Source organism: Phalacrocorax carbo, chromosome 22 (assembly GCF_963921805.1).
Source record: "Phalacrocorax carbo chromosome 22, bPhaCar2.1, whole genome shotgun sequence".
Lineage (NCBI taxonomy): Eukaryota > Metazoa > Chordata > Aves > Suliformes > Phalacrocoracidae > Phalacrocorax > Phalacrocorax carbo.
Window position 1 is genome coordinate 4,341,337 of NC_087534.1, and position 23,873 is coordinate 4,365,209.

General features: G+C 63.4%; 1 protein-coding gene across 1 annotated transcript; it reads right to left on the reverse strand.

Annotated features, from left to right (window-relative positions):
* Positions 1–1,729: 1,729 nt before the first annotated feature.
* Positions 1,730–9,752, reverse strand: CRYBG2 (crystallin beta-gamma domain containing 2). Its single transcript, XM_064471612.1, has 19 exons — positions 7,734–9,752; positions 7,195–7,242; positions 6,975–7,093; positions 6,554–6,710; positions 6,308–6,447; positions 6,094–6,220; positions 5,746–5,781; positions 5,539–5,666; positions 5,179–5,305; positions 4,726–4,868; positions 4,519–4,645; positions 4,368–4,400; positions 4,142–4,254; positions 3,832–3,961; positions 3,533–3,672; positions 3,258–3,381; positions 2,547–2,705; positions 2,016–2,175; positions 1,730–1,874 (listed from the first exon to the last, which is right to left on the reverse strand). The coding sequence occupies exons 1-19, from the start codon at positions 9,750–9,752 to the stop codon at positions 1,786–1,788; spliced, it is 4,119 nt and encodes a 1,372-aa protein (XP_064327682.1). The 3' UTR covers positions 1,730–1,785.
* Between the last annotated feature and the right edge of the window lie 14,121 nt (positions 9,753–23,873).

A 23,873-nucleotide genomic window follows, 5' to 3' on the forward strand; every position in this document is an offset into this window, starting at 1 on the left:
AGGGACTTGTGTTTCCCACCAATCCGACGCTGCTAACCTCCCGGCTATTAGCCAATCCTGGCCTGGCGGAGGATATATAAGGTCTGTGAAGGGGGCACGCCCGTCCTGGCAGGGGCAGCGTTGGAGGCGGGCGGTGGGGCCCGCGTCGTGGCGTCTCCGCTACACGCTGAGGGGATTTCACCCCTCGGCAGCCTCGCTGCCTGCCTAGCCGGGCTGAGCTTGCGTGTTTCGATGTCCCTGCGCAGTTTCCAGGCGCCACAGGCCCAGCCCAGGCTGTACACAGTGGCAATGTCCTCCCTGTGTGTCTGCTGGGCCCTCAGCCTCCCGCCCCCGCCATCCTCTGGTGGCCTCTGCTTTCCCACCAGCATTTCTCTCATGATTTGGGGTTGTGGCGCTTACCCTGGCGCTTGATACCTGTGTGCCTGCCGGCTCTGCAGGCCTGGCATTGCCCTCTCCAAGCAGCCCTGCCTGTCACTTGCTGCCTGCAGGCGGTGGTTTGGGCTCAGGCCAGCAAAAGTCTGCCTGCCCGCTGGCCTGGCAGAGGAGCACGTCGGAGCTGGGCGTCCCTATGCACTCTCCCGCCCTGTGGTTACATGTCCTCCTGCCCAAACAGGTGTTCGGGCAACTGGGGACACGTTTCAGCATGAAGATGGACATTTGATGACGGCTGTTGCCAAAAGCCAGAGCAGTCGCTGCCCAGCTGGAGACGCCTGATGCGAGGACCTTTGTGCACCTGAGCCTGCCGAGGAAGCCTCCCGGGGAGGCACTGTGCCGTCTGTTGCTGCCGGAGCAGCCTGCTTTCGCTGCGGGGTTGATAAGTGATCACTGCCCAACTGCAGTGACTCTCCCCAAACTGGGCTTAACCTGCTCAGCAAACCAGGCCCTTGCCAGCAGCCGTCTCCTCTTCCCCAGCAGTGAGGAGAGAAGCGCTTGATGTCTCTGTGTGCAGATTTCTCACCCCACATCCCTTCTGGCTCTGAGTCACGTCCCCGAGGAGCTCCTGCCCTCACCCAGGTGGAGAAGACTTCTGTCCCAGGGACCTTGAGGATGAGCGAGCTGAGCCATGACGCAGCGCTGCAGCATGGACACTAAACGCTGCTGAAGCAGAGCTCACCCTGGGGTGATACGACTGGAACCTGAACTGCAGCACAAGCAGGCTGGGCTCCCTGCTCCCAGGCTGGGGCTGGAGGGGTCCGGCAGCCCCCGGTGCTCCTGGGGACACACCTTGGCCTGCGCCTCCCTTCTTGAAACCCAGGGTCCCAGTGCTGCGTGTGGCCTGTGGACACTAGAGGGCACCGGGCTCCCATCCTGGGAGCAGGATTGGGCCCGGGCTGGTGGGGTACAAGGTGCTGGGATGGGGGGGCAGCTCCGTGGTGTGGTGGCTGCCAGGCTGTGGCCAGTGCAAGGAGAAGGACAAGGACACCAACCACCCTGGCAGAGCTGGCCTGGATGAGGGGAGCTGTATCTTACACACGTACATAAATACAGTTCGGAGGAGGAAGCTGGTGGGGAAGGGGCTCCGCCACTCTCCGGAGGGTCCTGCGCTAGTCGTGTCCATGGGGTCCTTCGTGAGCCATGTACGGGGTTCCCCAGGAGGGAGGCAGGGTGGTGGTTCGCTCTCATGATGGAGGGCATCCCTCTCGCCAGCAGCCAGGGCAGAGGGGTGTTTGGGGTATGGCATGCGAGGGGTCAGAGGCCTCCCGCCCTGGTGCAGGGGCGCTGGCAGGGTGTCCCCGTCCTGTGCTGTGGCACTTCTGAGCGTGAGGGCCACACGCCGCTCCCCCCTCATAGCACCTGTATGTCCCAGATCTGTGTAGGTCTTTCCTCGGCGATGTCCCAGACGATGGCATGGTCCCGGTCATAGGATCGGCCACCTGCAGAGCGAGGGGAAGGTCTCAGGAGGGCAGATTGTGCTCCTGATGGTGGTGAAGGGGTGGGTGCCCCGTCTCACGGCCAAACACCCTATTTTTGGGGTCCCTGGGGTAGCAACTTCTGTGCCAGCACGGAGACCTCACCCTTTATATCGAGGATCATGTCCTCAAACATCTGGCTGTGGATCCGTCCCTGAGAATCAATGCTCCAGGTCTGGCGTGGCATCCGGGTCTCAGACCACAGCACGGCCTTTGCGCCTTTCCCAGCTGGCCCGATGACCTGCAGGCTCATGTTGGGGGCCACCTGCGAGGAGCGACAGTGGCCGGGTCAGCCCGCTCCTCTCCATCACCTCCGCCTGACACAAAGGCTTGGAGCTCGGAGGGGTTTGCCTGTAAATGCAGCTGGTTCTGGAGTGGGACGTGGAAAACCTCTCAGTGAGAGGTGAGGATGATGAAGACCCCTCAGGGGAGGCAGAGGTGCCTTCACGTCTCCAGAGGAGACTTGGGGAGGAGAGAATCAACCGGTCTTTGGGGACAAGGCTGAGGTTGGATGCTGGGAAAAGCTGTTATGAACCCTAAAAGGTTGCTGTGGGGTGGGGAGTACCCCATCGGGAGTCCTGCCAGGGGCTCTCCTGGTCCCCTCTGCGGCGCTGGCTGTCACACGTGAGCCCTGACCTGGTTTTTGATCAGCCCGTCCTCATAGTACCAGACGGAGCTGCTCTGCTCGCTGAGGCTGGAGACCACCACGCGTCCCGCTTTCATGTCCTCCACATCGTCGGGAACGGAGAGGTAGAGCTCCAGCTCCCTGCTCCTCATGCGGAAGTAGAGCCGTCTCTGGAAAGAGAGAAACCTTTTGTTTTTTGCACCGAAAAGCCCTGCTGCCTGCACCTCCAGCCACACACGTCGTGGCTCGTCGTGGAAGGACCTCAGCTGGTGTGTGGTTTTGGGAGGGGAGGACCTTGATCCCCTGGGGCAGCTGCCTGGAGGGTCCTGCCCTGTCCCCTCCAGGAGGTCCCTGCTTCTCCCCAGGGTGACAGCTGTGGCCCTGGCCTGTCTCCCGTAGCTGGCGCAGGCACGACTCTCCCTGCCGGGATGTTGGGGTGTTTTGCAAGACGCCTGCCCACGGGGAGTGCTTCACCACCACAGCGGCCACTCCCAGGGCGGGGGACAGGGATCTGGGGGTGACGGTGCTGTGCTGGTGGCGCCTTTCATGGGCCAGGGCTGTCAGCAGTGTGTCCTGCTGCCTCCCCCAGCTCACCCGGAGCCGCTGCCTCATCTTCCTCCCAGCCGTCGGGTCTGGCAGCTCTTTAGCTCCACATGAGCCGTCTGCCTCGGGGTTTTGGGGTTCACCCCCCCCCACATGCCAGCACCCCATCATACGCTCACCTGGCGGATGGGGTAGAGGGATCCCACGTGCTGGAGCCCACTGTACGTCAGCCAGTTGGTGATTTCGGTGCAGTCCAGCAGCCACTGGCGCCCTCGGAAGTCACCGTGTTCACACAGCACCCAGCTGGGGGGGACGGGATGGGATGGGGATGGGGATGGGGATGGGGATGGGGTCGGGTGGGATCGATGGGGTTGGATAGGCAGAGCACAGTCACCCCCGGGCAGGCAGACACCACCCACCGGCCGGGGGGAGAGCAAGGCTGGGGGTCACTTACATTCCGCCTTTCACGCGCACTGACAGCACGTGGTTGTTAAAACCCTCGGCCTGGAGACTCCGCACTTCATTGTTCAGCTCAATCTCCTTCCCCTCAAAACACTCCAGCCCGTGCAGGAAGATGGAGGGCTCGGAGAAAAACTGCGGGATGGCAGAAGACATGAGGGGGACAAGCGGGAGGAGCGCGCACCCATGGGTGCAGAAGGGCTACAAGGATGGAGAGCCAGTGCCAGGGGCACCTGCGGGAGGGGAAAAAGGAGGTTCCTGGGGGGGTTCTGCCCCAGTGCTGGCAGGACTCACCACCGGGACCTTCTTCAAGGAGCGGATGGCAGTGGAGGAGAGGCAGCCCATGGCGCTGAGCGTGGGGTACTCGCCCTCGGACAGCACGTGCTGCTCCCCCGCGAAGGCCTGCCCGTCGAACAGGATCCAGCTGGTGGGGAGGAGCACGCCTGGGCTGACGCGGCTGTTGTGGTGGGCATCCATCCCCCCAGCACCCCCGTCCTTCCCACCCTCCCGGGGAGCCCCCACGGGCACCTGTGGGGCTGCCGTCCAGGGCGATGCCCCTGTTCCCATCCCCAGCTGGAGGTGATGAAGCCCTGGGACACCCTACCTGCCCCCACGGACTCTGCAGGAGCGTGGGACGAAGGCAGTGGGCAGGGCATCCTGGTCCTCCTCGAAGGTGACGTGGTCCCCCAAGAAGTCAGGCTCTGAGAAGAGCAGGATCTGGGGAGAGGGAGTGGAGGGGCTCAGTGAGGGAGGCAAAGCATCACCACCACCCCACAAGGGACTGCATCCCCCAGGGGAACACATCCCTCGCCCCATCTGCCACCCCTGACCTTGGAGATGAAATGGAGGTTGTGTTCCCCGACCTGGAAGCAGACAGAGAGGGGCTGGTTGGTGTCTTGCCCCCGCATGGCCCCCACCAGCCCTGCACATGGCAGCACCATGTGGGTCCCACAGCAAAGAGGGGGTGTCTGGTGCTCCCACCTGCAGGATTGGCTGCGCCGAGGCGATACGGCAATCTGTGGCACCCCAGTCTTCGCAGCTGCGGTACACCCCCTTCTCCAGGATGTACTGCTTGCCTGAGAAGTTGGTGCCCTCATAGGCCACCCACCTGCCAGGAAAACATGGGTTCTGGCTCAGTGCCCCTCCTTGTCTGCCCCCTGACCCCCTTCTCCCCCGTCCCGCACTCACACGCCGCTCAGCACATGGATGGACTGGGTGATGGTGCCGTAGCCAGCCAGCTGCGTGTCGGGGAGCGCCTCGCTCAGCTCCACGCTTGGCCCCTCCTCGAAGTCCATGGCCTCAAAGAGGACCAGTGCTGGGTCGGAGAAGTCCTGCAGGGAGAAGGACACACCCCCGCCCTCAGCCCCTCGGTCTGTTGGGGGAAAGGGGCTGCAGTCCAGGCACTCTCCACAGGTGCAGCCAGGGTCCTGCCTGGCCTCAAGGACCCCAGGGAGAGTGGGAGCAGCTCTGGGCACCCAGATCTCTGTGTGTGATGAGTCTGGGGGAACTCAGGCCATGCCCATCTGCCTGACGCAGGCAGGGAAGGCTCCTGTTGGGGGATGAGGATGGGACCAAGGCGGGCTGGCTTTCCCTGCCCACACCGGGTCTGTCCCCAAGTGATGCCACTGCTCCTGCCCTCACCGTCCGTATCAGCCGTAACGACACCAGCTCCTTGTTGTAGCCGCCCCACTGCCTCCAGTCTTGGTATTTCCCTTCCTCCAGCAGGTACTGGTGGCCACGGAAGCCCTCCTTCTCATAGCCGACCCAGCTGTGGCACAGGCAGATGCGGGCAGTGAGGTCCCCGGAGGATTTCCACATGCTGGGAGATGGGGACGCCATCTACGCCCCTCCAGTGACACCCTCTCACTCAAGCTGCCCCACGGCCATCCCACAGCCCTGGGCAGCTCCTCCGAGCCCATTCCCGGGGGTGACCGTCACCTTCCCAGCCGGCTCCAGCTGGGGTGCTGGCCCTGCCTGCGCTGCCCACCCCGCACTGCTCACCAGCCACCCAGGATGTGCAGGGAGCCCACGGTGGGGAGCGCCGGCCTGGGCAGGTGCTTCAGGTCGTAGATGTCTCGGCTGATGGTGAAGCTGCGGCCCTGGAAACCCGCAGCCTCGTAGATCAGCACCTGGGGACACAGCGAGGTGAGCACAGTCCCATGGCCACCCCAGCCCCACAGCCTTCCTGGGCACTGGCCCAGCGCTCACCTGCGGCTCACCGGGTCTCTCCACAACAGGGCAGCCCTGGAAGGAGAAGGAGCCCCAGTGAGGCTGCGGTGGCAGGAGGGGATGGTGCAGGGGCATCCGATCCTACCCCCTTTAAAGCCTGGGCTGGTTTTTGAGTCATTTTTATTCAAGAGCAAGCTCTTTCAGGCTTTGTTTAATTGCTTTTCTTCACCACTAACCCACAGGAGCACTTTCCAGAGCACATTTCCACACCAAGCTCTCACTGATGCGAATCAAAAACCACCGAAGATGCTTTTGCCTGTCATACCCAGGGCTGGATATGGCACCAGCACCACAGTAACCACTCACACCCCAGCAACCGGCACTCACCAGCCTGATGGGATGCATGGAGCAGATGGATGGGTCCTTTGCTCCCCAAGCCTTTAAATTGGGGTACCCACCCGGCTCCAAAACATAGGGGTCATCGTCAAAGAAAGGCTTGGAGTAAACCAGCCACCTGAGGAAGAGAGGGAAAGCATCACACCCTGCTCCAGCCCATGCTGGAGCCCACCCGGCGCCCACCCATCACCGCAGTCCCACTCACAGGCCTGAGTGGACGATGATGGAGGCAGCGGTGAGCGCCTGGCCCCGCGTGCGGGTATCCTCAGCCGAGTCGGTGAACTTCAGCCGGGTGCCTTCGCCATTCTCCTCCTCAAACAGGCTGATCTCAGGGGTGCGGTAATCCTGGTGTGGGGCAGAGCAGCGTTATGAGGGTCTGGCACCCTCCACTTGCCGGGTGCTGGGAGACATGGGGGGGAGCAGGAGGCTTAGGGGGGTTCCATGCGCTCACCCGCACCACCCTCTTGAAGGAGCCGATGCGGAAGGGCTGGCTGCTGTGGGGCTGCCCGCTCTGCCCATATGCCGTCCAGGGGTTGTCAATCTCCACGTCCCCCTCGGCCAGCACGCACTTGCGCCCGTGAAACCGTGGTTTCTCGTACATCACCCACCTGGGAGCAGGGTGGGAGCAAAGCGGGAGGGGAAAACCCTGCTTTTAACCACAGCCCCGCAGCTGTCAGGAGCCTTGGGGCAGCGCATGGGTGGGGACATCCTGCCACTGCCGCAATGCTGGATCACAGCGACAGTAATTAGCACTGACAGGACAGTCACTCCAGAACACCAGGCTGGGACCTTGCCACCATCCCCGGCACAGGGAGCGCAGGAGCCCCAGCCGAGCCCCCCCTCTGCATCCTTGCCCTGCTGCCGTCCCCTACCCGCCTCGGATGACCCGGATGGAGATGGTGTGCGAGAGCTCCCAGGATGTGGCATCAGGGATGTCCCCCCAGATCTCCCGTTTCTGGCCCGCGAAGCCGGCCTCAGAGAAGAGGATGATCTGGGAGGGGGCGACACAGAGGAGAGGTGCTACCATACTGCACCACACCGTGCCATGCCCCAGCCGGCCAGCCCAGCCCTGCCCCACCACAGTCTCTGTACCTTGCCTGGTCTCGTGTTGATCTTCTCAAAGCCCTCCTTGTCCTCCTGCTGTGAACACCCGAGGGGACGGGCGTGTGAGGAGCATGGAGGGACATTGGCTGCACCAGCCATCTCCCCACAGCCCAAGGAAGATGCAGCTGCAGCTGCAGCCTCACTTCTGTGTCTGCCCATCCCTCCCACTGCCCGGAGCAGCCACACCTCGAGCATTCCTGCACTGCCGGGGATCAGCCTCCCCGCCTGCCCCAGGAACCTCCTGTCACCTGCCCCGGGACCCTCCCATCATCCATGGTGGCACCCTCCCATCACTTGACCTGGTACCCTTCCATTATCCACCCTAGCATCCTCCCATCCCTTGACCTGGTACCTCCCATCACCCATCCCAGTACCCTCTCATTGCACTGGGGGCTTTCACCTCATGGCTTCTCCAAGTGGAAGCACAATCCCTGTGCTCAGAACAAGGGGTTCGGAACCCACCACGTCCCCAAGTGCCCAGGAGGGCAGAGCATCACCCCAGGCGCCGCGTTGTGGGATTCACTCACCAAGACATCAACAGGGCACAGGGCCATGGCACTCTCAGGCTCTTCAGTGACAGGAGGGACAGAGTCGGGACTTGAGGCTTCCAGCATGGCCATCTCGGGGCTGGGGTGGTCACCAGGGCCCAGCCTGTTGTGCTCCCCAGGGCTGGGCGAGCCCGTGCCCCCACCATCCCCGGTGGGCAGCTCAAGGGGGGTGATGCTGGGGGAGACGAAGCGGCTGTAGAGCACACTGTTGTCCAGGCGCGAATAGGGCTTCCCTTCGTTGGCTGCAGCCCCCCGGTGCTCCAAGAAGTGGGAGAGCAGCGCCATGCCCTTGAGGACGTTCCCTCGGAAGAGCACGCTTTGCTCGGCCAAGCCCCCGGCCACCGGTTTGGCCTTTTCCTCCGCTCCTGCCTGCCTCGGTGTCCCTGGGAGCAAGCCCCCCTCCGCCCAGCCATTGCTGGTGCTGCTGTCCCTGGGTGCCCCATGGAGGGGCCCCACCGGCGGCCGCTCATCAGGGCTCAGGTAGGGGTTCTCAATCTCTTCCTCCTCCTCCTCCTCAGACCTCTCCTCCCGTGGCCTCGCTGGGCCCCGTGCCAGCAGCTCACGCAGGGACTCAGGCAGGGAGATGGGGGCGCGGGGGGCTACACGGTCCTCCTGGATGGGGGGCAGAGCGGCCCAGCGGCCCAGTGATGATGGCCGGGGCTGCCGTGGGGCCTTGGGCGCCTTCCGCATCTCTGAGGGCTCCATGTTGCGCAGCGTGTCCACAAAGATCTCCATGTCCACCAGCAGCTCAGGGTCCTCCTCAGTCGTGTCGGGGGGGCTCTCGGCCAGTGGATCGTGGGCTGGGGGCTCAGTGGGGGGCTCTGGGCTGCTCTCGGGCTCTTGAGCTGTGTCCTGGGAGTCCCCTGTCCTCTCACCCTCCTCCAACTCAACCTCAGCCTTTGGAGATGCTGGTGCTTCAGATGAAGGCTCTGAACCATTGCTTGCATCCGAGGAAGGGTTTTCGGGGGTGCCGCCAGCCCCTGGGGGGCTCTCTGTCCTCGGTGGCATGGCTGAAATGGTGTCATCCCCGTTTGCTGTGCTTCCCTCTCCCGTGCCAGCTGGATCAGCCTGGCCACCGGCGTCCTCCGAGGGACACTGCGGTGAGCTGGTTATACTGGTTTGTGGGTCCCCAGGCCTGTCACTGTCTCTCAGGGCTGCATTTGCTGGCACAGCTTCGGCTTGTGGTGAGTGTTCCTCCCCGGGGGATCCCTCAGCGGGGAGCCCGGCGGCCTCTGTGGTGCCCGCCAAGCTCTCGCTGCCCGCTGCAGCCCCAGCAAAGCTGCTGCCGTCCTGTTCACGGCTCTCCCGCTGCGGCAGGGCCATTGTGGCACTGGCAGCATCGTGCACCCCGTTTTGAGCTTCCCTTCCCTCCGCCAGCCCCGGCTCAGGCCTGGCTGTGTCCTTGCCCGTCCGCAGCACGGTGACGTGCCTGGCCCTAGGCAGGGCAGAGACGCAGCCAGGCTGGGCTCCACACGGGGCACCGGGACCCTCGCCGGGACCCCCTGCAGGGTGCCTGGCAGGTCGGGTGGGGAGGAGAGTGCCATGCACGTAGCTCTCCCTGTGCACGGGCATATCACAGGGGGCATCCACCAGTGGGGGGATGCCACCACCACCGGCCCCCGCCTTCCCCCTCTCATCCTGCCGCCGGGGCTTCTGCGCAGGGGAATACACCTGCGAGAAGATGGGGCCGTGAGTGGTGAAGTCCTTGACGAGGTTGACGGAGGATGAGCGTTCCCGGTGCGTCAGGGTGGTGGGGCTGGCTGCCGTCTTCTCCACAATCTCCCTCTCCCAGGCTTGCAGCAGGAGGGAGACGCGGGAGGGACTCCCCTCCCGGCCCCGTGCGCTCCCCGTGCTCTCCAGCCGCCGCGACACCAGTGAGACCTTCTGGAAGCGGGACCTGCCCTCGGGCTCCGGTGTGCTCGGCGCTGCTTTCTTCATGCTCAGCTCTGCACTGGAGACGAAGCCCCTGGCCTTGGCATGCCGGAATGGCGAATCCATGCCAGGGGGCCTGGGAGGGGGCTGCTGCAGCCCCGTAACACCCCCCGATGCCAGGCTCGGCCCCTGTGGCTGCCGTGCTGGGGCTGGTGAGCTGCAGGGAGAGGAGACCCTGAGAGAGTTGCACAAAAACCACCCTGTGAGGACAAGCCCTGGACCCTGAGCCAGACCCTAAAACTCCCTAGACCTCCCTCTGATCCTGCGGAACATTTTGGGGGGGGTCCCATGAGCACAGGAGGTAGCTGTGGGGCTCCCTGCAATTCTCGGGGTTCTCATGTCATCCACCCTGGTACATGCAGGATGTGGGGGACACTGTGGGCCCCTCTGCCTGCCCATGCCAACACTTCTACATCCAGCAGAGGTAGTGGGGAGCTCCACCACACCACCAAGGTGGGCTCCAGCAGAGCCTGCCGGGCCGGCACAGCACAGGTGAGTGTGCAGGATCCGGCTGGGCCATGCTATGCCCCAAGCTGTGCCGAGCCCCGAGCTGCAGGATGAGTCAGGCGGGCAGCAGGGCTGCGCTGAGTCAGCAAATGCAGCAAACAAACAAGCCCAAAAAGCAACAGGTAAGCTGCTCGGGGTGGGGGGGGATGGGGAGGAAGGGCCTGGTTGGGACTGGGATGGGGACCAGGGCTGGGGCAGCCACAGTGTTCACAGGAGGAGGCGGGGATCAGAGCAGCATCTTCTCTTGACCCTTTCTTATTACTCAGCGAAGGTGGGATGGCTCCATCCACCTCTGCAGCCCCATCAGCATGAGAAAATGAGCTGTGCTAATCACCCACCACTTGCACCCTGATCCAAGCTGGTACCCAGTACCCAGCTCCCACACCCTTGTGTTTGGTGCCGCAGGGTGGGGACAGGGTCATCCGCGCTGCCTCGGCTTGGGGGGATGCTGGCAGAGGAGTCGCTGTGGGGTGGCTGTGTCCCTGCCCCAGAAGGGTTTATGTGCTCGGTTTGGGTTTGGGAAGCAGCTGACGCAGCAGGTGCCGGGGAGGGAGCCAGAAGCACGCCAGCATCTCAGCATCTCCCAGTTAGGAGCTGTTCGGTGTCACCGCCTGGCTACAGGGACAGTGGCGGGGACAGGGCTTTGGGCTCAGCCCGAGGCACTGGGGACACCTCCCTGCACAATCCCCAGGGCTGGTTTCCCTGGGGGACACCTTGGGAGAGAGCCTCATCCTGCACCACCTGGGGCTGGGCTCCCTCCAAGGGCTGTAGGTTGGGCTTTCCCAGTCCCTGAGGGGGGTCGGGGAGGCAGAGAAGCGCCGGGTGCAGGCAGCTGCCTGCCCTTTCTACCAGCCCGCCACGCACCCTCCACGTCTTGCTCTCCCCGGCCTGGCAGGTCTTTCCAGTACAGATAGGAAGAGTTTGTGTCATTTTCCAGGAGGTGATGAGACCTCGTCTGGGACAGCCAGCACTGCTCGAGGCTGAGACCAGCCTGGGTGGGGCCACACACCTGCATGGGCAAAGCCACAGCTGCATTGGCAAAGCCACAGCTGGATCCCCAGGGCCACAGCACCTGCCAGGGGAAGAGGGATGGGTGCACTTGACAGTGCAGAGGAAAAGCTGCTTAAAGATGCTGGGGACAAGATAGGTGTCAGAGCAAACGGCCAAGAGCAGGGTCAGGCCGGAGGGAGCCCCAGCGCCCCGAGGTGGGGGCTCTGTGGTGGCACACAGGGACCCCTCCCCCGCCAGGAAAGCTCCTGCCAGGGCAGTGCAGGTTGTGCAGGGGCATGGCCCCTCTCTGCCCTGCAATACTGCCGTCCCACCGGAGCTGGAGCTGGAGCTGCCTGGCGCCTGGTTGCTTCAGCTCTGGTTTCTCAAGCGCTCTCTGGCAGTGCCTGGCCCTGCCATGCCCGTGGCCCCAGGGTGGCACCGGGACAGGGATGTCGGCTCCACGCAGCACCACGGTGCTGGGGGGAGGCGGGACCTGCTGACTCAGCATCACGGCTACCTCTCACACACAACCGGATTTCCAAAGATCTCCGTGTCTGTCTTTCCCATCCCATCCCATCAGCTGGATCCAGCACCCAGTGCCACCCTGGGCCGCCTGGTGCCCCACCAGCCCTGCGAAAGCAGCTCACCCTGGAGCCCTGTTCTGCCTCAGCATCCCATTTTTTTGCTAAAATATTTCCTACTGCAATGGTAGGTCAAGGACACAAGGACATAAGGACACAAGGACATGAGGACACGAGGCCACAAAGGCACAAGGACATAGGATAACACCCTGCAGCCTCCTGGCTGCTCCTGCTGGCCATCCCTGCCCGCCAGGACATGCTGTGCTGGATCTCAGCAGTATTGCCACAGCGGGGTACCTGGCATGGCTAATTAACTCCCCTGGCCAAGCCAAGCCAACCCGCTCAGTTTGTTTGCTGCCTCCTGTCATCAGAAAGGGTCTCCCAGCACCCAGCCCGGGTCTCCCAGCACCCAAGTAAAAGGCGCAAGGTGCCGTTTAATATTCAGAAGAGATGGAGGGGCTAAGGGCAGCAGCTGCGGCTGCCTTTGAGTGAGAGACCACGGATTAAGCTGAGCCTCTGGCCACATCAGGCTGAGCCCGGTTGCCGCGGGGTGAGAGCAGACCTGCCGCCTTCAGGAAAATCAAGGATTTGGTTTGGGCGGCTGCTGCGCAGGCTGGGGTTCATAACAAGGGCAGGGGAACCGCCATCTCCCTTCGCTGCCCCTGCCTCTCCCCTGCCAAGCCGTGGCATGGGTGGCCATGTGCCCTTCAGGAGGAGGGAGACAAGGGTGACAGGGGAGGCCCACTGTCCTCCCAGCCTGGGTCATGTGGACACTGGAGATGGAGGAGCCCTGGCTCACTCCAGAGGCTCTGGGAATGGACTTTGGTGGCAGGAGCGGGGTTACAACTCCAGCAGCCCACCAATGTCTAAAGGTGAGAGAGGCAGAGCCAGGCTCAGCCTCCACCTCCCAGCCCCCAGCCCCCCTCCCAGCCAATGCTGATCCCAATCCTGGGTGAGCAGGGACCCATCCCAGCACCCGCTGAGCTGGGACTCAGGTCCAAGCACCAGGCAGCCCCCACGGGTGGCAGCCAGGATGGGAGCAGCGGTGCCCTCTGCCTCCCAGCACTGCAAAGCCTTCTTCCCTGCCTGCACCCGTGCAAGCCGGGCCAGCCCAGGCAGCACCCCATGCCTGGGGGCCCCTCACCCTGCACCCACATGTACCTGTTGGCTGAGGGTCCCACCGTGGCGGCCGGGTGGCGAAGCGGGGTGCCGTGCCGTGCCGAGCGGGGCTGGCGGTGCTGCTCCCTGCACGCCGCAGCTGGGCGGACCGGCAGAGTCACCCGGCGAGCACCCAGCCCTCGCTGAGCACCCAGCCCTGAGCACCCAGCCCTGGCGCAGCGGAGGTTTGGCATTCCTCAGGTGCTGACAGCCGGGGAGCCGGTCAGGCTGGTTCCTCAGCACCCAGCTCCTCTGTTTCCTCCGACTCAGCAGCGCCAGGAGGGAGCCCGGCTGGCCTGGGTGGCCCAGGGCTCCCCTGGACCCCTACCCGGCCGCCCCCTCCCCACCACCCGTCTCAGTCAGGGTGATTGTAACCTTGGAGGGGGTCTCAGTGTCCGGCTTTGCACCGCCAGCCTGCCAGGGCACCACATTGCAGGGCTGAGGCTGGGCCATGGGGCCAGCAGGGTCCTGACATGCTGTGGTAAGGGGCTGGCGTCCCCAAGGCCATGATTGCACCCAGATTCATCAGCTAAGTGGGGGTCCCACACGGAGTCTCCAGCACTGCAGGGCATTCCCAGGAAGCTCTCAGCACTGGGAAGTCTCCCAGGTCTCAGAGAGCTGGTGCTCTCAGGGGACTTAGTGCTAGTGTGAGGATGGATTAGGGTTAACAGTGGCCCTGGGCCACTGCAGGACACTTGACCCCAGGGCGCAGGGCCCTTTCCCAGCAAGGCTCAGATCAGAGCAGAGCCAGCACCTGCCCTGTATCCTCACTGTGCCCTCCCGCTCCTCCCCAGCACCCGCAGGTGCCCTGCCATGGTGCCAGCCTCACCCTGGGGCCACCACTCCCAGCTGCCTCCTCGGCCACCACTGGCCCAGTGCAGGGGGATGCAGTTCAGCTCTGGTTGGGGTGCTTGGGGCCACCCAGCTCTGGGTGCCACCACCCACACACCACAGAAACTGAGGCAGAGCCGAGCTCCCTCCGCACCTTGGCCAGCAGCACCGGGTCCAGCTGGGGACGGGGAGCTCACGGCTCGGCCGTCCTCTGCCCATGGCTTTGCCCATTCTGGAGACGCACCTGGTCATGGCGGGAGCCAGCGTGGGTCGGCCAGACTCTGCCCTGTCCCTGCCCGCCACAGCAGGTGGAACGTGGTTGTGAAAGCCCCAGGAGAAGAGCAGTGCACCGTAAGGACACCCGTGGGGGCCAAGTCCCCAACCCTGCCTGGGGAAGGGTCTCTGAATCCCCCCATGCCCTGGTCCCCAATGGGGGGGATCAGCCTGTTGATCCCCAGAGCCATGGGAATGGGGGCTCTGGGGACCCCTGCCAGCCCCTGGCCCAGGGGACCACAGTGGCAGGGCACAGAGCCACGCTGCCTGCTGGCACAGGGGGAAGCGGTTCCATCCCGCAGCCCATGCCCTCCCAAGGGACACCTGTGACAATGTCTCAGGGATGCCAGGGACCCTCTCTCCTCTCCTTGGGGAGCTCCACCGGGCTGGGGCCGGGCCCTAGGGCAGGTTGAGCTGCAGAGGCAGAAATGTTTATTCAATAAAATCACAGGAGGGATGCCACCCACCAGCCCCACCCTCAGCAGGAGGCGAGGACAGCCGGGGCTGTCATGTCCTTCAGGTGTCAGCGAGACGCTCAGGGTGCCAGCGGGATGCAGGGAGCAGCACCCAGAGGTATCTGAGATGGAGATGCCCACCCTTGTACAGCCCCCATGGACAGAGCCCTGGGAGGGTTTGGTGGTGGCACCAAGCAGGGAAAGCAGTGACAGCAGAGCCGTGTCCCTGCGGCACCACAGTGGTGACACACTGGGATTGGAGGGGAGCTGAGAAATTAAAGCTTTTTCCATGGAAAGGGGGGCTTGTCACACCCCAGGCGCAGCCCCAGGGCAGTAATGCTGCAGGGTGGGTGTGTGGGCATGGCCCGGGACATGGGGCTGGCCGAGGGGATGCCCTCCCCTGAGGGCTTTGGGGATGGGGGCGGCTCAGTGCTTGCAGGGGACCCTCCTCTGTCCTTGTCCTCGGGGCTGGGGCAGCATTGATGGAGCTGGGTGTTGCAGGGGATGATGGTGGTGGTTCCTCCTGGCCCTGAGGGTCCAGGGCTGGGGGGCAGCCCGCACCCGTGCAGCTCCTGGGGCCATCCCAGCTCAGAGAGGCCCCACCAGGGGACATTGCTGCTGGCTTGGGACACCGTGGCAGGTACCCACACCCACCCCTGCCCATCTGGGCAGCCCCTTCCCCACCTCCCCAGCATGAAGCCCTGCAGCAGTGCCATAGCCTGGCTGGGCTGGCTCCCTCCTTCCTCCTCCTCCTCCTGCTCTGGCCACCTGGCATCCAGGCTGGAGCACCCACCACTGGCCTGGGCAAGGTGGCTGCGGGGGGCCAGGGGGCCTTGGGGTGGGCGTTGGCAGTGGTGCAGGCGCCAGTGGAGCTGGAGGTGGATGTGTTGGGAGAAGCGGCTGTGGCACTGGTGGCACTGGAAGGGCTTCTTGCCCGAGTGCAGCCGCACATGGGTCTTCAGGTTGCTGCTGCTGCTGAAGCGCTTGTGGCAAATCTGTGGGGGCAAGAGGATGGGGGTTCAGGGTGGGTGCTGCACCCTGGTTCGACACCCCACCCACCCACCCTCCCAGCACCCAGCAGGCACCTACCGGGCACTGGTGGGGCTTCTCACGGGTGTGCACCAGCTGGTGCTTCTGCAAGTGTGCCAGCTGCGTGAAGCACTTCTTGCAGGTAGAGCACTGGAAGGGCCGCTCGCCGCTGTGCACCCTCAGGTGGACCTGCCAGGGGAGGCACGGGCTACAGGGGGCACCTGGGGAACCAAGGAGTCCCAGCTACCCCAGCCCCCCCAGGAGCATCCTTCAACACCCAGGATGGTGCAGGGCATGGCTAGAGCACAGGGTGGGGTATATCTGCAGCCCACCTGGGAGCACTTCATGGTGATGGGCACTTTGCTGTGGGGAAACTGAGGCACGAGGAGAGGCCCACGGCCTGCCCACACAGCTGGGACGAGCACCCACAGCCCCTTGTCCCCAGCACAAGCTGACCCTAAGGATGCAGGAGGGGTGTGCTGGCAGGCTGGGGTGGGCAGAGTGGGCGTTGGGGCACCCCTGGTACCTTGAGGTTGGAGAGTTGCCTGAAGCTCTTGGCGCAGATGTTGCACTTGTACTTGTTCCTGCCAGCATCCTTCCCCAGCGGGTACAGCCTGGTGCTGGCGGGCGGCTTGGCCATGCTGCTGTTGGGCACCTCTGGCTGCAGGGCAGAATGGGACATCCCCCCACCTGGAGCTGGGCACGTCCTTGCCCTGCAGCTGGGGAAGGGGAAGGGCCCTTGGGGGAGATGGGGAAAACCCACCGGTGGCTTTGGCAGCCCAGGAGCTCCCTGCCTGGGTGGCAGGAGGGTCCCACATGGCCACAGGCAGGGTGGCAGCTGGAGGAGGGTACCACCACAGCTCAATGACGGTGACACCAGGGTCCCCATATCACCCAGGTGGGTGAGGGATGACGTGGGCTGTGGGACCAGCAGGATCGGGGGGCAGTGGGTGCTGCAGAGGCAAAGGTATGGCTGGGGCAGGAGGAGGGGGCACAGGCTGACCAGATGGACCCTCAGCTCTGTGGGCAGCAGGGGGAGTGGCTGGGCCCCAACCAGCACTGGCTCCATTCGGCTAAGGGGCTCCTTCCTCCAGCCCTCCACAGCTTCCTGCAGCTCTTCGGCCTCAGCTCTTGCCTCCTCCTCCGTGCTGCCAGTGGGGTCATCTTCGGTGCTGAGTGGCCGCGCTGGTGAAGGGGCCATGTCCAGCCCTGCGGGGGTCCCGCAGCTGGTGGCATCGGGGGCTGCGGGCAGAGGAGCAGCCAGGGGATCAGCGGGGAGCCAGGGGGGGACAGGGAGCCTGGGAATGAGGTGATGGTGGTGGGGAGCCCAACACAGGCAGGAGCAAAGCTGTGTCTGCAGGATGGGCAGAAGCACCCGCTGCTGGACTTGTAGGGCCAGGGGTGCAGGCAGCTGCGAGGGGAGGCAGGGGAGGCTCTGCTGCTGGGGGGGGGGTCTGCCGAGCCCTTGGCCCTGGGCAGGAGCCCTCTGGGGGCAGCCGGCAGTTTGGCCCCAGCCCCCAGGGGTGAGGGGGGAGAAACTGGCCACATCCGAGGGAAAGGAGGGAAGAGGCAAAGGAGGGCAGGGAGGACGAGCAGGGGGAGGAAGGAGAGCCCGAGCAGAGAGCACCATCCCCTTCCCAGCCACATCCTCACAGAGCCACGGGGGCCGTGGTGGCGGTGGTGGGTGCCAGGTGGGCTCCTGGCTGTGCCCCTTGGGGAGCTCGGGGTGGGTGGGCAGTGGCCACAGGCAACAGAATTAGAAGCCGAGGGCAGAGCAGGAAGCCGGGGACTGTGGGGCCCGGGTTCACGTGGCACATCCATACACCATGAGAGGGGTCGGGGGTGGTGAGGGGAGGCTGGGGGTCCCCTCCGGCCAGGAGACCTGCAGGCAGGGGACGTGAGCTGGGACCTAGAGCAGAGTTAAGGGGCTGGATCCCACAGACACTGGCTCTTGGTATGGGGGATTTTGGGTTCAAACCCCAGCCCTGAAGCTTGGGCTTGTTTTTGGAAATGGGGAAGGGGCCAAGGATCTCCCCCACCTGCAAAGCAGGCTCTTTGGTTGTCACCATCCTGCCACCACCCCACTGCAGTCGTGCCTCAGTTTCCCCTCTGCAGTGGCATCCAGGGAGAGCTGAGCCGTTCCCTGTGGCGCCCAGGGCTGCAGTGTGGGCGTCAGGGTGTTTCTGCAGGTGCTACAGGTGAGGTAGAGGTTGTGGGGTGATGGGGGACCCTTGTGGTGGCAGCAGGGTCAGTACTTACCCCCAGGAGGGCTGCCCATTAGATGTCCCCTCCGATGTAGATGTCCCCAAGCAGTGACCAGACCAGTGTGTTCTGCAGGATATGCTCACCGTTCCCCCTGGCCAGTTTGGGGGGGCACCGGCCACCACTCAGAGGGGGCTGGGGTGTCTCTGCCAACTCCTTGCCCCATCCCACACCCCCAAACCCAGTGGGCTGAGCCCTCGCAGCGGGGCAAGGCTGGGGAGCAGGGCAGGACCCCATCTTGGCAGTGCTTGGCCTCATTCCAGTGCCCTGGGGATGGTGCTGGCACCCAGCCCTGGCACCTCGGTAGCGACCCCAACCCCGAGCATGAAAAGCCATCACTGGGAGAAAAATGGTGTTTACAGTAGGGTTGCCCAAACCTGCCAAGCGTGAGCTGAGGGCTGGGCAGGGAGCAGAGCTGGGGCTGGGACACGTCAGGGCAGGGCAGTGCCCTCAGCTCAGCCCCGCTTCCCCAGCCATGAAAGGCAAACAGGCATTTTTTCTTCCCCTTTGCTTGTTTTTGGGGTAACTAAACCCAAAGCAAGGGTCAAGCCTAAAGACTAGGTTTACAGCATGGGCTGGGGAAGCCAAAGCCTGGCAAGCAAAGCCACACACCACCAGGCACCGCCAGGTCCTGGCATCACCATCTCCCGGCACCCAGGAGCTCTGTCCCCCTCAGCTGATGCCGTGCCCAGTAAAATGGCAAACAGCAGCGATGGCAGCTGCAGGCCAGAGCGATGGGAGCCGGGTCTGCAGAGGAGGCAGCAAGGGCAGAAGAGCCGGCAGGGATACCCACGCATAGGGACATCCCCGTGGGGTTGGGACATTCCCGATGGGAGAGACATTCCCGTGGGACATGGCAGCATGGTGGCTCCTACCTGTTCTGCTCCAGCCCTGCAGCCGACGATGAGCCCCAGCTGCTGTGGCGTTATGGTTTGGTGGCTGCTGGGAGTGTGAACAGGAAACCTCTGGGTTCAGGGGCTTTTGCTAAATTTGGAGAGGCGAGGTGAAGTCTCGTCGCAGGGAGGAAGAGGAGGAGGTGAGACCAGGTTGTATCTAATAGACACAGTCCTGCAGCTGGGGAGTTGGCTCCCTCGCCAGGAGATGCACTGGGTTCCCCCCCGAGAGCAGAAAATCCCCAGAAAAGCAGAGGGAGGTCACTGTCCCCTCCCCGGCCTCCTGCCTGCCACTGCTGCAGCTGGCAGAAATGCCCCACATGGTGATGAGCCTGGCAGTGGGGGCACTGGGGGCACTGGGGGCTGTGCGGGATGGGATGTGGACGCAGCAGGACCCCAGGTCCTGCACAGTTGGTCTCTCCTGCCCCGGCCAGGGGTGGCAGAGGTGCCATCGCCACTCACCATGGGGAGGGCAGGACCTCGGCCACTCATCAGCTGGCATCGCCAGCTCCAGCTGTACGGGGAGCCTGAAAAAGTGCCAGGCTGGCTGACAGCCTGAGCCCACATGAATGGCTTCCCTTAATAGGGTGTTAACTCTGAAACCTACTGGCGGCTAACACAGTGAAGAAGCGCTCAGTGAGTTCACACAGCAGTTCCCAGCTGTTGACAGCAGCAACTGGCTGGGGGCCCTGACCCACGGGAGCTACCCTGCTCCCATGACACTGGGGAGGGGATGAGTCCCACACCCACACTGGTACCTCTGAAAAAGCTGCCCCACTGGGGAAGACCAGAAAAAGCTGATTTCTTCTTCTCTGCTGGGTTTCACCAGAGCCTTTGGCCTCCTTCCAATGCTGGGGAACGTGGTGGTTTGAGAAACCATGTGCAAAACACAACGAAGGGAGCAGTGGCAGGGGAAGCATTCTGGTGCAGAAACCTCCTTTCACACCAGTTTGCTTCAGGAGGAAAGTTTCCTGTGTGGGGTCCCGCAGCTACAAGCCCTTCCCTGGAGAAGGGGGATGCCAGCAGCTCCTGCCCAGCCACCCCAGGGCTGCGGGCCCCACTTCTGCTGTGATACCAGTGAGTACCAGTCGAGTCCTTTCGGGAACAGCCCCAGAGACAGGGGACATGGGGGGGTTCCCAGCAGCCCCAGGGTCCCCAAGGGTGGCTGAACACCCATGTGGGGCCTGGCTGCCCATCCTCATGGCCTCTGCACAGGAGCAGGACCTGGTCCCTGCATCTCTTCAGTGCTGTGGGCTCCCATGAGGCACAGCAATGGGAAGGTCCCAGGAGGATTTGTGCCGGCTGCGATGTGTGACTCGGTGTGTGTGCAAGTGTGTGCAAGCGTGTGCAAGCATGTATACGTGCCAAACCAGCCAAGCCAGCTGGCCGCAGCTCTGTGGGAAGCAGGAGCTCCCTGCCACGTCCCTCAGCACCGCCAGGGCTGGCTGGGGAGGATTTAGTCAGCACTGGGGAGGGTCCTCCCCGGGGCAAACCAGTTCCCCAGGCACTGGGGGAACTGGAGGGACACTGGGGCAAGCCCAGGCCTTGAGTCACTATGTGCAAAGGGAGGGACACGGTATGGGGCAGGCTGGGGGGACAGGGACAGGCTCAGCACAACACCCAGGAGGGACACATGGGGCTGGAGGGAGCCCCACAGCACATGGGGCAGGGGGCTGCAGGGGGGTCCCTGCTGGCACCCTCCCTCCAGGCAGGGGGAATCAGGGAAGTGACAGCGAGAAGGGGAAGGGAAAGGAAAACTAAAGGGACGTTGAGCGAGAGATTCAGACACAAGACAAAAGTAGTGCTGGGGTTGGTGGGGGGATTGAGGCAGGGCTGGGACAGGGACGTGTGTCCTGGGACCCCAGAGCACCCCACTGTCATGGGGAGAGGGGGGGGCTGCAGAGCCTGCAGGGGATGACAGGGTGCTGGGGGCAGGGGGTGATGAGGTGCTCAAGGGGGAGATGTCACAGTGCTTGGGGGCTGATGGCATGCTTAGGAAGGTGGCAGCGTGCCCAAGGGGTGGATGTCAGGATGCTGGGGGGATGGCAGAGTACCCAGGGTGGGGATGGCAGGGTGCTGGGGGATGAGTGGGTGCCCAGGGGAGCCCACAAGGCAGGTTTGCAAGTCTGGGTGTGTTACGAGCACCCAGACAATGGTTAGCAGCCCGCCAGCAGGGAAGGAAGGAGGAGGAAGGTGGGTGCTGGGTGCTGGGGATGGGGACGTTGGGACAGCGAGTGCTTGGGGACCACAGCGAGGTGTCATCACTTCCTCCTGCCAGCACTTCAAAAAGACAGCAGGCACCACCATCCCCCCTGCCTGCACCCTGAGCTCACAGCACCCAGCATGCACTCGGTGCTGCTCAGTGTCTGAGCATCTCCCCCTCCAAAATTTCACACCTTCCCTGCCTGCCCACGATGGCTCAAGATAAGCATCTCCGGTGGCAGCAGCTCACCAGCACGGCCAGAGCTGAGACCTGACACGCTCATGCTATGTCTGACCACTCAACCCCCTTCATATCCCTCCCACCTCTACTCCTCCAGCAAACAGGGATGTTGCTGGCATCCTGGCAGCAGCATTGGTGCCTGGGCCACTGATGGCGCTGGGATTCCAGGCAGCTTAGGGTGCTGGTGGCACCCCCATGCCCAGGGGTTTGGGACAGGGGATGCTCCCCCTTGTTTTAGGGGAGGCCCTGGCAGCAGGTGCTTTTCAGAAACACGGCCCCTGCCCCAGCCCTTTCTTGCTCTGCTCAAGCTGGGTTTTCCTGGAAGGGCCTGAGAGCGTAAAATAACCCATGGTGTTGGTAAGAAACATCTTCAGGTCTGGTTGCCCAGCTGGCAGCCGGCGGGGAGAGCGGGGGCTGGCCGAGGTGCACTGTTAGCTCGCTGCAGCAGCACATGGAGACAGGGATGCTCCGACACTGCCTGCCCAGGAGAGGCCTTTGCCCATGTCCCCAGGGCTCTCGGGGCACCTGCAGTGGCAGGGACAGAGCCAGCCCAGTCCCTGGGCTCCCCCAGGTGACGCTGAGCTGCAGACTGTCCCTAGGAAGGGGGCTGGCACCAGGAATCTCCCTGTGGGAGGTCTCAAAACACCCAAAGGTTCCTGGGCATGAGGCCTATTTTACAGGTAGAGAAACTGAGGCACAGCAGGAGCAGGGACGTGAGAACAGTCCGACTTGGCTGACCCAGATGCACACCACCCCCCAGGCTGTATTTTGGGGGGGGTTGAGCCCCAGTCCCCATTTGCACCCACAGGCACACAGGGCTGTATCTCCTGCAGGCAGAGCTCCCCCCCCGGGTGAACACTGGGTGCCCCCACCCTTTTCCCATGGGACAGGCACCTGGAGGGTGCTGCTCTGGCCACACCTGCAATGAATTTCTAGGACTCAGCACTAGGAAAGGGGCTGAGAGCAGGGCAGTGTTGACCGCAGCTGCCAGCATTTATAGGTGATGGGCTGAGGATGTGCCAGCTGGCACGGCTCTCCAGAGGTCACCTTGCTAAAACTTGGGGGGGGAGGGGATTTTCTAGCTCCCTCAAGAAGGAGGAGAACCCCCTTTGCCAGACCACTGATGAGAGGAAGAAGATGCAGGGCAGACTGATGCTTTGAGAGGTACGGTGCAGCCGGTGAAGGAGAGGCTCTGCCTCCTCTCCCCTATGTCCTGCTGTGGTCACCCTGGCCCAGCTCCCCCACAGCAATTTTCTCTCCCACTGCCTGGGTTTTCTCTTGGGGGGGAACAAGGCTTGAACTGAGGTGGGGGAATTTAAGTGGCAATGGAAGCCTTGTGAGCCCTGGTCTGCTGGAGGCTGCTGCCTCAGAGAAGCATCTCCTTCAGCTATTGATTTCCCTTTATCAGAGAGCAGGAATATGTATGGGGCTGAAATCCTGATCAATCCCCACTCTGCAGCCAATTGATCAGCTGCTGCCCAAGGGCTTTTATTGAAGGGAGCTGGGGATGTGAAGATGAGCTGCTGAATTTGGGCACGATCAATTGCTCCAGGCCAGGACCATCTCTACGCACCTTTACACCCTCCTGCCTTATCCAAAAGGCAGTAAAGTCATGGGGAAGCCTGGCACCAGGCAGCATCCCAAAGGGTCATCCTGCAGGCACGCTCCTTGCCCTTCCCTTGTCAAGTGCCGATGCCTCGGGGAGCCCCATTTCTGATGGCAGCAGGATGGCCACACTCCATCCCCACCCTGGGGACCCCAGAACCCCAAACTCAGAAGTGTGGGGCACCCACTGACACCCCAGAGTTGGAAAGCAGCTCCAGGGGAGCATTTTTGGGGTGTTTGGGAAGAAGGTGCCTGATTAGGGCATCCCTGGGAGCACACCTGGGTCTCTAGTAGGTCAATGCACCCCCCAGCCCTGTGTGCCCAGCGCTGGGAGGTACCAGAGCATCCCTCAATCCTGGCCGGGCTTGTTAGAGGCACAGGGAGAATGGGGGATGCAGGGGGCTGGCGACGGGGAGGAGGGGCGCTGTGGCCTCCATTATTGATTGCTTCATAGCCAAAGGTCAGCAGTGAGTGTGCAAGGACAGGGAGGAGGGAAGTGGGTGGCTCTGGGAAGCAAGGGGCTCGCTGCCAGCACCAGGGTTGTGCCGTGGGGGGCAAGTGCCAGCCTTGGGGAGCACAGGGTACCGAGCCAGCATGGAGAGCCTGGCACAGGTTCCCATCGCACAGTCACCCACTGGCCATGGATCCCCATCGTGCCTCAGTTTCTCTGCCAGCAGATCAGATGGGAAGGCTCTGCAGTGGTCAGCAGCAGCCAGGGCTGGGTGGGTGGGGAAGGAGGTGCTGGGGGCTGCAGGGTAGGGTTCATGCCCATGGGAGGGGGGAGGAGGTGGGTGCTGTGGGAGGAAGTTTGCACATGTCTCTGTGCAGCTGGGAGGGCTCTGTCTGTGGGATGGGCAGGGAATGGGCTCAGCCCTCCCTGATGGGGACTCGGAGGCTGCTTTTGAGCTGGTCTCTACAACTCCTTATGGGCGAGTGGTGATGGTGACTGTGTTGGGAGATGGGGCTGGAGCCACAGCTCCAATAACACCATTTCCAGGGCCCTTCAGCTCCCCGGGACCAGCCCCTGATGGGGTCTGCAGCACGCTAAGGACAGAAGTCCCTGTCTCTGCCAAAGCTGTGACCCATGTGCCTGGGTTTTTCATACCCCTGGGGCCTCATCCTACCGGGCTCAGGACCTGGCAGTGCGGTCGGAGCCAGGC